Source organism: Solanum dulcamara, chromosome 6, assembly GCF_947179165.1.
Source record: "Solanum dulcamara chromosome 6, daSolDulc1.2, whole genome shotgun sequence".
Classification (NCBI taxonomy): Eukaryota; Viridiplantae; Streptophyta; class Magnoliopsida; order Solanales; family Solanaceae; genus Solanum; species Solanum dulcamara.
In genome coordinates this window covers 75,657,875-75,672,688 of record NC_077242.1, presented here as the reverse complement: position 1 = coordinate 75,672,688, position 14,814 = coordinate 75,657,875, and the positions used below count along the sequence as shown (strand labels likewise).

The 14,814-nt window shown below is 35.2% G+C and overlaps 1 protein-coding gene across 1 annotated transcript; it reads left to right on the top strand.

The window, feature by feature from the left end:
• Positions 1–4,008: 4,008 nt before the first annotated feature.
• LOC129893105 (60S acidic ribosomal protein P2-like) lies at positions 4,009–4,558 on the top strand. The gene has a single exon (XM_055968599.1). It carries the CDS (start codon positions 4,129–4,131, stop codon positions 4,456–4,458), a length of 330 nt encoding a protein of 109 aa, XP_055824574.1. The 5' UTR covers positions 4,009–4,128; the 3' UTR covers positions 4,459–4,558.
• Positions 4,559–14,814: the final 10,256 nt, after the last annotated feature.

Below are 14,814 nucleotides of genomic sequence, written 5' to 3'. Positions count from 1 at the left end.
GCATATTTCTTTGATGAACTGTATCATTGATCTCAACCACACACATTCTTTACTTGCTTCATGAATTGCTATTATTTCAGCATGATTTGAAGAACTAGCAACAATAGACTGCTTTGTAGATCACCATGATATAGCAGTTCCTCCGTGTGTAAATAGATAGCCTGTTTGAGTTCGACCTTAATGTGAGTCTGATAAATAACCTGCATCTACATAACCAATAAGGTCTGCACAACCTTTGTTAGTATAAAACAAATCCATATCAATGGTACCCTTTAGGTATCGCAAAATATGCTTGATACCGTTCCAATGTCTTCGCGTTGGGGATGAATTATACCTTGCCAGCAAATTAATAAAAATTGTTATATCAGGTCTGGTTGCTTTAACAATATAAAAAGTGCACCAATAGCACTGAGATATGGTAATTCAGGACCAAAAAGTTCTTCATCTTCTTCTGGAGGTCGAAATGAATCTTTTTCCACTTCAAGTGATCGAATAACTATTGGAGTACTTAATGGATGTGCTTTGTACATGTAAAATCGTATTAAGATTTTCTTAGTGTAGGCAGATTGGTGGACAAAGACTACGTCTGCTAAATGTTCAATTTGCAGACCCAGACAAAGTTTTGTCTTTCCAAGGTCTTTTATCTCAAATTCTTTCTTTAGATATTCAATCGCCTTTTGAATCTTTTCAGGAGTTCCAATGAGATTTATGTTATTAACATAAACGACGAGTATAACAAACTCTGATTCTGTTTTCTTAATAAAAACGCATGAACAAATGACATTATTTATATAACCTTCATTTATCAAGTACTCACTAAGACGATTATACCACATACACCCTAATTATTTCAGATCATATAATAATCTTTGAAATTTGATTGAGTACATCTCCCGAGACTTAGTACATGCTTCTGGCAATTTCAATGCTTCTAGAATTTTCATGTAAATTTCATTATCAAGTGAACCATAAAGGTAAGCTGTAACTACCTCCATTAGATGTATTTCAAGATTTTTATGTACAGCTAGAGTAATGAGATATTGAAAAGTTATTCCATCTATAATAGGTGAATATGTTTCTTCGTAGTTGACCCCGGGTCTTTGAGAGGATCTTTGTGCAACAAGGCATGCCTTGTATCTTACAATTTTATTTCTCTCATTTCGTTTTCGCACAAAAATCCATTTATAGCCAACTGATTTTACACCTTCAAGGGTTTGGACTACAGGTCCAAAAATCTCACGTTTAGTAAGTGAGTCTAATTCTGATTGAATTATCTTTTGCCATTCTGCCTAATCACATCTACTTCGACATTCTTCGACGAATTTAGGCTCAATTCTTTCACTATTTTGCATGAGATTAAGTGCAACATTATATGCAAATATATTATCCATCGTAATTTTTGATCAATCTAAATTTATCTCATCACCGCTAGAACTTATTGAAAGTTCTTCATTCATTTGAGTCTCGGGTGCACTGATTTCTTCAAGAATATCAGGATTACTCAAATCTTGACTTTCTTCAGGAGGTTCTTTTGTAGTATCATCTTTATTATTCTTCATGCTTTTCTTTCTAGGATTTTTTATCCTTTGAACTCAATGGTCTACCACGCTTCAGACGTGTTTTGGATTCAGAAGCTATAATACTAGTATATGGTCCTTTTGGGACATCAATTCGGATTGACATCTTTATTATTCCTCATGCGGAAAAGTTATTTCATCAAACTGACAATCTGCAAATCGAGCAGTAAATAAGTCTCCTGTCAACGGTTTAAGGTAGAAAATTATGGAGGGTGAGTCAAACCCAACATATATGCCCAACCTTCATTGAGGGTCCATCTTTGTACGTTGGGGTGGTGCTACAAGCACGTATACTGCACAATCAAAAATTTGTAAATGGACTATATTTGGCCCATGACCAAATACTAATTGTGACGGAGAGTATTTATTTTGGAAATCCATTAATATTAGACTAAGCCAATCATGACGTACCTGTGGAAGGATGACCAACTTCAGGTGGTCATATCTTTCTTTTAGATTCTTCCACAGTTTAAGGGGGTCTTTTAATGTGAGGTATTGTAATTATAACTCCTCGTCAAGATGGTGGCGGAGAAATATCATGGCTTTGGCATGGTCTTGCCTAGATGCCAAATTGTCATCTTTGATGTCTGCCAGCCCATCGATTCTAGATGTATTTCGGCATCTTGTGTCTATGATGAGTAGCCTTTTCCAGATATATCAAGAGCAACAAATTCAAGTTTAGAGATATTCAACATTTTTAGAAAATAAAATTCTTACCCTTTTGTTACCTTTTTAAATAGCTCAAAATGATTGAGACTCGTACTGATAATGTGTTATAAAATAAATTAACTTAGCAATTTAATAAGAAAGAGAGATAGTAAAAAAAAGAAGAGAATTGATAAAATTGCGTAGCTGTGTATTCATTCTCTGATTTCAGATGATAGATAAGAGAGAAATAACAATTTGCTATTTAATGGATGAAAGTGGAACATCCACTATGTTTTGTCCTAACAATATACTCTATATTCTATTATAGAGTATATTGCTTAGTTGTGTATTCATTCTCTGATTTCAGATGATAGATAAAAGAGAAATAACAATTTGCTATTTAATGGATGAAAATGGAACATCCACTATGTTTTGTCCTAACAATATACTCTATATTCTATTAATTATGCTTGTGCTTAATACGAATAAACAGTGAGCTTGATTGCGGTCATAGGCTCATAGCCATTTCTAGTATTTTTTATAAAAGAAAGGGTCATAAAAGTAACAAATTTTGGACTACAGTACTGGCACACTACCTTTTCCACAAGGTGCATTTAGATAGTGCGATTACTTCACTTGGTTTTATTTAAATAACAACATAGCCGATAATACTTACGAGCAGAGATTTGGGGAGGATGATGTGTACGCAATCTTACTCTTATTTTATGAGGGTAAGGAATTGTTTTTGATAGATCCTCGCTCACGTAAAATTGATGTACTTAGTTAAGAAAATCATTTGAAAACAAACATCTAATTTTTGTTTTTTTGATGAAATTGACTCGTTTTGAACTAATTACAGTATCTTTTGACTACTAAGTTTCGTTGTTAAAATAAAAGAAAAAGAACTTCTGACAACAAACATTTCAATGTAATATACTTCATATAATTTTTGATTATTTAAATTCACTAAAAAAAATTAAAAATAAGACTATAAATTATATTCGAATTCACATCAAAATTAGATGCATAGTCTCTAGTAGACTGAACCCTATCATTCTTTTATGATGGAGGGACTACCGGACTTGGGAGTATCTTTGTTGTTTGTCTTAGTGCTATCAAGCACAATGTTTTGATGATAATTGGTAAAAATAAAAAGGGTTCATTAATAATATGTATATAATTTTCTTAATGATTATCATTGTTGAAATTCGGGAGAATCATTATCAATTACATATTATGATTTCAATGTTATGGCTTCTAAATTTTAACATGGCTACTTATACTGGAATTTGGCCGAATTCATATCTAGGCTTCTAACTCAACCTTGATTCAATATTTAATTAGTGAAAATATGTGCCTTCTATCCCTCTATGTCGAAAATGTGTTATTTTGGACTATTTTAAAAGTATATTACTCTTAAATATAAAATAATAATATAATTTTAATACATCACGCAAGTAATTAAACAACGGAACGATAATACTTCCAAAAATTTATGAATATTCATAAGTAAGTGGATCAAAAATGTACATATCAAAATAAATAAATTTTAATATGCTTATATCACAAAGACTAAAATTGAATTTATCAATAACCGAGCAATCAAAAAAGTTATTATATTAATTAGCCCTTTTTGAATTTTCTTGCATTAACTTTTGTAAAGAAATCAGAAAAAGGGGAAATAAAAAAAAGAAATTTATCAATCCTAACCTAATTATATTTGGATTTTTTTTTTTCGTCTTTAAGAATTATTAATACCCCTTACGTTACTTGTACACAAGGAAACCAAAAAAAAGAAAAAACTCCTTTATAACCCTAAACAACACTATATATTTCTGAAAAACCCAAACCCTAAAACCACTCTTTTTCCCCAAGTTTCCCCAAAGAAAAAAAAATTAAAAAAATGAAGGTAATCGCCACCTACTTGTTGGCAGTGTTGGGCGGAAACACCAATCCCACGGCGGAGGATTTGAAGGCAATTCTCTCCTCCGTCGGAGCAGAAGCTGATAATTCAAAAATTGAATTATTATTATCTCAAGTCAAAGGAAAAGACCTTACTGAGCTTATTGCTGCCGGAAGAGAAATGCTCGCTTCGGTGCCTTCTGGTGGCGGTGTTGTAGTTGCTAGTGGTGGTGCCACTGCAGCAATGGCGGAGAAGGAGGAGGAGGAAAAGAAAGTCGAAGATAAAGAAGAGTCTGATGAAGAGGATTTTGTTCTCGATATCTTTGGTTAGACGAAGGATTTTAAGTTTTATGGGCTGACAATATAATCATATTGGAATTGAAGTTGATATTCTGTTTACTTTTTCTTATTAAGATTAATATTATGTCTAAGTTTATATTCTGTTCATGTTGGTTATATGCTTGTTCAATGTCTTCTGCTCTTTTTTATTTTTATTGTTAATGTGTTGTTTTTTAATCAAGTTTTGTGTTGTGTTATTATATGATTTATCATCTACTTTCGTTAGACTCCATTGTGTTCGATTGATCACAGAGTTTAAAAACCTATTATGCCAAACAATTGAAATCAAGTTATTTTGATATGGAGTATTCTTATTAAAGTGCTTGTTGAAAAGTGAAGAGTCGGGCTCCAACCTAAAGACATTGATTAAAAAAAAATAACAAGGAATTATGTCTTCAATTCAATACCTCTATGACAAACTTACCCTTAACTAGGGGTGAGCATAAATACCAAAAATTTGAAAAATCGAATGGAAACGAAATAATATATATATATGAGCATTTTCTTAACCAAAAAATAAATGTCAACTAGCAATTTAGACCATTCATGAACAAATCAAAATAGCAATAGATTTGCAATTCATATAGTTAACTTGAAATATCAATTTCTAAGAGGAAACCCAAACATATTTTTGCTGATGTACGTCATGTAAAAGAACTTGTCTTCGTTCTTGTTTTTCCTAGAGCAGTAGTTGGAGGCACAATATGTTTGACAAAGACAAATATGATCTTTTAAGTAAATTAGTGTTCTATGGTGATTGGTGAGACACATCATCACTTAACATGGCTTTAAGTTTTTAAGTGTCTTATATATACTTTGATTTTTTCCTCATTTAATTTTTCATTCGCACAAAAAAAATGTTTTAAAAATACCAAATCAAACCAAACTGAAGAATCAAATCGATGTACACTTTTTCAAAATTGAAAATCAAAAAATCAAATCGAATCAAAGAACCGAATATCCACCCTAACCTTAGAAACGATTCTTTGTTCCTAAAGGGGAAAAAACGTAGGTTATCGTGTTGCATATGCTATGTTTTAACTTATTTTATTTTGCAAATGATTTAAAATAAAAGTTTAGGGAGTTCATATGATTCTCATTTAGTTTAGGTGTTTAATTTACAATTTCTTCATAATTTATACGTGTTGTTTCTATCCGTTATCACTATATTAGAGCTGATAGAAGTTCTAGTTTCGAATCTCACTCCTTCACCAATTAACCAAAAAAAAAAAAATCCGCATACTTGATTTATAAAATATAAAGTTCACACAAAAACATATTGAAAATATAATTAAATAAATAAAACTTTGCTATATCTAACCGCTTGAATCATGCAAGTAGAAATCATGCATGTAGTCTAGCCTTACTGTTTAATTAAGTTTCTTATTTCTGATTTTATCTTCACCTAGTTTTCTATATTGAAAAAGAATATTAGATCGACTTTTTAACTTGCCTTTAAAAAAATATATCAAGTTCACAAGCTCATATTATATGGATTTAGCTAGCAAAGACGAAAATGTGTCACAAAACATAAATTCAGGATTATTTCAGATTTTTGAATATATATCATTAATTTTTCGTAATATACATGTGTGGCCGACTGTGTTAGAAATTTTGTTGATCCATTGATGAGGACCTATTAAATTAAACTCATTGGTTTTGAAAGGCGAATATCGTTTTATATTTGGAGTTTATGTGGTCACGAAATAGAAATTCAAGACGATCTCATTTTTTTCATATGTATTAGTCAATAAATTTATTGGTGATATGGTTTTCGAGTATTTTTTTCCAAACCGTTACAGGACCCTCTGTAATGACCTTCGGGAATAGTACATATAGCCTCACCATAATCCACACCATTTTTTTTAGTATTTAGGGGCCGCTTCACAAGACTTAAGCGATTTTCTCAGTTTTTCATGTGCAACGTTAGTGAATTTTTTGGGATATGGTTTTCGGAAAATATTTACCCAAAATCTTTTGCAGGACCCTCCATAATGACCCCGAGGGGGCAATACGCATAGCCTCACCATGATCCACACCATTGTTTAGCAATTAAGGGTCACTCAAAAGGAATTAGGCAATTTTCTCAGTTTTTCGTGTGTGTTAGTCAACGAAATTTTTGATGATATAGTTTCGAGCATTTGTTTTTCCAAAACCTTTACAATAACCTCCCTAATGACCAGGGGACTAGTACATATAACCTGATCATGATCCACACCATTTTAAAACATTTAGAGGCCACTCAACATGAATTAGACGATTTTCTCAGTTTTCGTGTGTGTTATCCCATGAATATTTTGGTGAATTAGCTTTCTATTAATTTTTTTTCCAAAACCCTTAGTGGACCCTCCGCAAGTACCAGGGGATCAGTACGTAGCCTCAGCACGATCCACGGTGTATTCGTAGCATTTAGGGGTCCATCAATATTTTGGTAAACTGGGCCTCGAGTCAATTTCTTCCCGAAACCATTACGGAACCCTCCATGGGTACTCGGGGGATCATTATGTGTGGCCTCATAATCCATGATGCATTCATAGCATTTAGGTCCACACAAGCAAAATTAGGCCTCGGCACGATCCATAGTTCATTCATAGCATTTAAGGTCCGCACAAATAGAATGAGGTAATTTTTTTATTTTTCGTGTGTGTTATCCTATGAATATTTTGGTGAACTGACTTCTAGTCAATTTATTCTTGAAAACATTATAGAATCCTCCGTAGGTACCGGGAGATCAATACGTATGGCCTCGGCATGAACCACAATGCATTCATAGCATTTAAAGACCGTAAATGCGGAATTAAGTGATTTTCTCATTTTTCATATATGTTAGCCCATGAATATTTTAGTGAGCTGACTTCTGTCAATTTATTCTCGAAATTATTATGGGACCCTCTATAGGTACTCAGGGGATCAGTACGTGTGGCCTCAACAGGATCTACAGTGTATTCATAGCATTTAAGGGCTGCACAAGCGGAATTATGCAATTTTCTCATTTTTCATATGCTATGAGTATTTCGGTGAACTGGCTTCTGGTCAATATCTTCTCGAAACCATTATCGTACCTTCCTAGGTATCCAAGGGGTAAGCACATATGGGCTCTGCACTATCCATGGCGTATCATAGCATTTAGGAGCTGCACAAGCAAAATTTAGCAATTTTCTCATTTTTCGTGTGTGTTAACCCATTAATATTTTAGTGAACTAGCTTCTGATCAATTTCTTCTCGAAACCATTGTGGGACCCTATGTAGGTACCCGAGGGATCAATATGTGTGACCTCGGTATGATCCAGGATCCATTCATACCATTTAGGATCCACACAAGTGGAATTAGATAATTTTTTCTCATTATTCGTGTGTGTTAGCCCATGAATATTTTTGTGAATTGGCTTTCTGTCAATTTTTTGGTAACCTTTATGAGACCATCCGTTAAGTACCATATGGATCAGTACGTGTAACCTTTACACGATCCATGATCCATTTATAGCATTTAGATGCCGCACAAGAGGAATTATGTGATTTTCTCATCTTTCGTGTGTGTTAGCCCATGAATATTTTGGTGAACTAACTTTCTGTCAATTGTTTTCCTAAACCCTTATGCGACCCTCCGCAAGCACCCGGGGGATCAGGTTATGTGGCCTCAGCACGATTCACGATGTATTCATAGCATTTAAGTGTCGTACAAGCGAAATTAGGCGATTTTCTCATTTTTCGTGTGTATTAGGCCATGAATATATTGGTTAACTAGCTTTCGATCGATTTCTTACCAAAACCATTGTGGGACCCTTCGTAGGTGTTCGGGGGATCAATACGTTTGGCCTTGACACGATCCACGATGCATTCATAGCATTTAGGGGTCGCACAAGCGGATTTAGGCAATGTTATCATTTTTCGTGTGTGTTAGCCCATTAATATTTTGGTGAACTAGCTTCCGGTAAATTTCTTCCCAAAATCATTGTAAGGCCCTCTGTAGATACATGGGGGATCAGTACGTATGGACTCGGCACAATCCACAATGCATTCATAGCATTTAGGAACCGCACAACTGAAATTAGGCAATTTCTCATTTTTCATGTGTATTAGCTAATGAATATTTTGGTGAAATGACTTATAGTCAATTTCTTCTCAAAATTATTATGGGATCCCCTGTAGGTACTCATGGGATCAATACATATAACCTTAACATGATCCACGAAGCATTCATAGTATTTAGAATAGTACAAGTAAAATTAGTCAATTTTTTTTATTTTTCGTGTGTGTTAGCCCATGATTATTTTGGTGAACTGTCTTTTGGTCAATTTTTTTCCGAAATCATTTTTTCACCCTCTGTAGGTACCTGCGATATCAGTACGTGTGATCTTGGCATGATCCACGGTGCATTCTTAGCATTTAGGGGCCGCACAAGCGAAATTAAACGATTTTCTCATTTTTAGTGATCCTCCGTAGGTACCCAAGGAATTAGTACCTATGACCTTGATACGATCCATGACACATTCGTAGCATTTAGGGGCCGCACAAGCGAAATTATGTGATTTTTTCATTTTTCGTTTGTATTAGCCATTAATATATTGGTGAACTGGATTTTGATAGGTTTTTTCTCGAAACCATTATAGGACCTTCCGCAATTATTCGAGGTATTAGTACGTGTGTCCTCGACATAATCCACGACAAATTTACAACATTTAGGGTCGCACAAGCAAAATTAAATGATTTTTCTCATTTTTATATGTATTAGCCAATAAAAATTTTAGTGAACTAGTTTCAGGTCAATTTCTTTACGAAGTCATTTTGGGGACCTCCGTAGTTTATAAGGGAATAGTACGTGTGGCCTCAGCATGATTCACGATATATTTATAGCATTTTGGGGTTGCATAAGCGGAATTACATAATTTTCTCATTTTTCATGTTTATTAACTCATAAATATTTTGGTGAACTGACTTCCTGTCAATTTCTTTCCAAAATTGTTAGGGGACCCTCCACAAATACTCGGATATCAGTACGTGTGGTCTCAGTACGATGCACGACACATTTATAGCATTTAGATCGCAAAAGTGCAATTAGGTTAGCCCATTAATATATTGGTGAACTGACTTCCGGTCAATTTTTTTCCAAAAATTTTATGGTACGCTCCATTGGTATCCTAGGGATCAGTACATGTGTCATAAGCATAATTCATGATGCATTCATAGCATATTGAGGCCACACATGCTGAATTAGGCAATTTTCTCATTTTTAATGTGTGTTAACTCAGAAACATTTTGATAATCGGCTTCAAGTTAATTTTTCCCCAAAACCGTTATGGGACCCTGCGTAGGTATCAGAGGGGTCCATACCTATGTCTTTAGCACGATCCACGGTGCATTAATGTCATTTAGGCTACACAAGTAGAATTAGACGATTTTTCTTAATTTTTGTGTGTTTAACCTATGAATATTTTAGTAAACTGGCTTTCGGTCAGTTTTTTCTCGAAACCATTATCGGACCCTATGTAGGTACCTAAGGATCAATATGTGTGGCCTCAAAATGATCTACAAAGCATTCAGAGTATTTAGGGGTCGTATAAGTGGAAATAGTTGATTTTCTCATTTTTTGTATTTGTTAGCCGATGAATATTTTGGTGAACCGGATTCCGGTTAATTTCTTCCAAAAATTATTATGGGACCCTACATAGGTAATCGGGGGATCAGTACATGTGTCCTTGGCAGGATCCACATTACATTCATAGCATTTAGGGGAAAGACAAGCGAAATTAGGCGATTTTTTTTTGTGTATGTTAGAATATGAATATTTTTATGAACTGACTTTCGATTAATTTTTTTTGAGACCATTACGGGGTCTTCCGTAAGTACTCGAGGGATCATTACGTGTATCTCGGCATGGTCTATGCTGCATTCGTAGCATTTAGGGGCCGCACAAGCTGAATTAAGTCATTTTCTCATTTTTTATAGACGCTAGCCTATGAATATTTTGGTGAACTGACATCTGGTCAATTTCCTTACAAACCCATTATAGGACCCTCCGTAGGTACTTGTGGGGTCATTACGTGTGGAATCGGCATGATCCTTGGCGCATACATAGAATTTAGGGGATGCACAAGCGAAATTAAGCAATTTTCTCATTTTCTTGTGTTAGCCCATGAATATTTTAGTTAACTGGATTCCTGATAATTTCTTCCCGAAACCATTATGAGACCCTCCATATGTACCCCAGGAATTAGTACGTGTGACTTCGACACGATCCACGACTCATTCATAGCATTTAGAGGTCGCACAAGCGAAATTAAGTAATTTTCTCATTTTTCGTTAGTGTTAGCTAATGAATATATTGGTGAACTGGATTTCAGTATATTTCTTCTCAAAATCAATATGGGACCTTCCATAATTACCCGAGGGATTAGTATGTTTGCCCTCGGTACAATCCACGTCAAATTCATAGTATTTACGATCATATAAGCGGAATTAGGCAATTTTCTTTTTTTCTCGCCAATTTTGGTAAATTGGCTTCGGGTCAATTTCTTTCTGAAATCATTATGGGGCTCTCCGTAATACACAAGAGATCAGTATGTGTGATCTCGGCATGATCCATAACGCATTTATAGCTTTTTAGGACCGCATAAATGGAATTACGCAATTTTTTCATTTTTCAAGTATATTAGCCTATAAATGTTTTAGTGAACTGACTTTTGGTCAATTTCTTCCCAAAGGTATTAAGGGAACCTCCCCAGGGAATATGGTTTTGGTAAAATGCACGCTGCATTCATAGCATTTAGGGATCGCACTAGTGGGATTAGATGATTTTCTCATTTTTCGTGTGTTAGTCCATGAATATTTTGGTAAACTGACTTCCGATCAATTTGTTTTCAAAACTGTAATGGGAGCCTCCATAGGTATTCGGGGAATTAGTACTTGTGATCTCGATATGATCCACGGTGCGTTCATAGCATTTAGGGGTCGTACACGCGAAATTAGGTTATTTTCTTATATCTCGTGTGTGTTAGCCCATGAATATATTGGTGAATTGGATTTCGGTCAATTTCTTATCGAAACCGTTATGGGACCCTTCCTAGGCATCTGAGGGATCAGTACGTGTGTCCTCAACACGATGCATGATGCATTCATAGCATTTAGGGGTTGCATAAGTAGAATTCGACGATTTTCTTAATTTTCATATGTTTAGCCCATGAATATTTTGATATTTGGCTTCTGGTTAATTTCTTTCCGAAATCATTATGGGACCCCCCATTGGTATCCGAGAGATCAAAATGTTTGTCCTCATCATGATTCACAACGCATTCATAGCATTTAGGCGCCGCACAAGTTAAATTAGAGGATTTTTCTCATTTTTTGTGTGTTAGTCCATGAATATTTTGGTGAAGTGACTTTCGGTCAATTTCATCCCAAAACCATTATGAGGTCCTATATAGGTATCCAGGGGATCAGTAAGTGTTACCTCGGTACGATCCCTGACACATTTATAGCATTTAGGGTCTATACAAGCGAAATTAGACTATTTTTCTTATTTTTCATGTGTGTTAGCCATGAATATTTTGGTGAATTGACTTTACATTAATTTCTTCTTGAAAATATTACGGGACCCTCTGTAGGTACCCAATAAATCATTAATTATTACTCCGGCATGATCCACAATGCATTAATAGTATTTAGCTGCCACACAAGCAGAATTAGAAGATTTTCTCATTTATCGTGTGTGCTAGCCTGTGAATATTTTGGTGAACTGACTTTTGATCAATTTCTTCCTGAAACTGTTATGCGATTCTCTATAGGATCAGTACATGTGTCCTAGGTACGATCCACGACTCATTCATAGCATTTAGGGGCCGCACAAGTGGAATTAGTGATTTTCTCATTTTTCATGTATGTTATCCCATGAATGTTTTGGTGATATGATTTTCAGTCAATATTTTTTGAAACCTTCATGGGACCCTCTATAAGTATTCGGGAGAGAAATATGTGTAGCCTCGGCATGATCCACAATGTATTCATAGCATTTAGGGTCGCACAAGCATAATTAGGCGATTTTCTCATTTTTCATGTGTGTTAGCCTATGAATATTTTGGTGATATGATTTTCGGTCAATTTTTTTCTGAAACCTTTATGGGATCCACCATAAGTAATCAAGAGAGAAGTATGTGTACCCTAGGCATGATCTACGGTGTATTCATAGCATTTATGGGCCACACAAGCGAAATTAGATCATTTAATCATTTTTCATATGTATTAGCTCATAAATATTTTGGTGATATTGCTTTCTGTTTAAAAAATTCTGAAACCTTTTTAGGACCCACTGTAAGTATTCGGGAGTAGTACATTAGCCTCAGTACGATTTACGGTGCATTAATATCATTTAGGAGGTGCATAAGCAGAATTAGATGATTTTCTCATTTATCGTGTGTGCTAGCCTATGAATATTTTGGTGAATTGGCTTCCGATCAATTTCTTTCTGAAACTATTATGGGACTCTCCATATGTACCCGAGGGATCACTTCTATCTTGGCTTTGTCTACTGCCAACCCTTGTTTTGACACTTTGTGACCCAAGACAATTCCTTCCGTTACTAGAAAATGACATTTTTCTCAGTTCAGGACAAGATTTGTCTTTTTGCGCCTTTCTAACACCTTGTCTAAGTTTTGAAAACACAAATCAAATGATCCCAAAGACGGAGAAGTCATCCATAAAAATTTGCACAGAATATTCGACCATGTCATGAAAGATTGCCATCATACACCTTTGAAAAGTTGCCGGAGCATTACACAATCCAAATGGCATACACTTAAATGCATATGTTCCATAGGGACAAGTGAACGTAGTCTTTTCTTAATCTTCAGGTGCGATTGAGACCTGATTATATCCTGAATATCCATCTAAGAAACAGTAGTACTCCTACCCCGCCAACCTGACTAGTATTTGATTAATAAAAGGAACTCGGTAGTAATCTTTTCTTGTAACTTCATTTAACTTGCGATAATCCATGCAAATTCTCCATTCAATGACTGTTCTAGTGGGGATTAACTCATTCTTTTCATTTGTGATCACAGTTATTCCTCTTTTTTTAGGCACACACTGTACTGGACTTACCCATTTGTTGTCTGAGATGGGATATATGATACCTACATCTAGCCACTTAATAATGTTTTTCCTCACCACATCTTTTATTACTGGATTCAATCTATGCTGAGGTTGTGCGACTGGTTTATGCCCTTCCTCCATGAAGATCCTATGCATGCACAAGGCTGGGTTAATCCCATGTAGATCAGCCATTTGCCATCCCATAGCTTTTTTTCTTCGTCTAAGCACATTTAGAGCTGCTCGAACCTGTATTTCAGATAAAGAGGATGAGAGGATTACCGATAATGTTTCATTAGGACCGAGAAATACATACCTGAGATGAGACGACAATGGTTTCAACTCCAATTTAAGATCTTCCTCAATCGAGGGTTTGGGTGAAGGACCCAACACTATGTTCAATGGTTCTACCTGTTTTTTCCACATGCTCATATTGTGAACATCTAACACACCAATAATTTTTGTGCTATTACATCGCTTTCTATGTCTTGACCCACTAACACTTTTTCTAGTGGATTGCTTAATTCCACACATTTCTCTGCCACTATTTCATCAATTACTGTTATCGCAGATAACTTTTCATATATGGTAGGTAATTTTAATGCGTTGTACACATTAAATACTTCTACCTTATCATGAGCTCTCATTGTGAGTCATCCGACCGTTACACCTATTAAATCCCTTCCTGTTGTCAAGAATGGGCGTCCTAAAATGAAGAGAACCTTCGGGTCTGACTCAAAGTCTAGGATGACAAAGTCCACAGGGAAAATGAGAGATCCCACCTGGACTAAGACATCCTCAATGACTCCATCCGATTTAGCTATAGAGCGATCTGCCAATTGTAATAAGATGGTGGTAGGCTTTGGATTTTCTAAGCCTAATTTCTTTAACATAGAGGTTGGCATCAAGTTTATACTCACATCCAAGTCACATAGTTCTCTCTCATTCACACACTTTCCAATAGTAACCTGCACCGTGAAACTCCCCGAAGCTTTCTTCTTGGTTGGAAGCTTAATTTTATTCAAGATTCTGGAACTGCACTCCTTAGTGAGTGCCACTGTTTCATACTCATCCCACTTGCTCTTGTTGGCCACAATGTATTTGACATACTTGGCGTACTTTGGAATTTCCTACAAACCATCAATCTAAGATAAATTAATTTGTACCTGTTTTAGGAAGTCTATGAACTTCGCAACGCACTTCTCTTCCTTCTTCTTCTTAAACTTTTGTGGGAATGGAGAATGAGGTTTTGTTTTTGGTTCTTCGA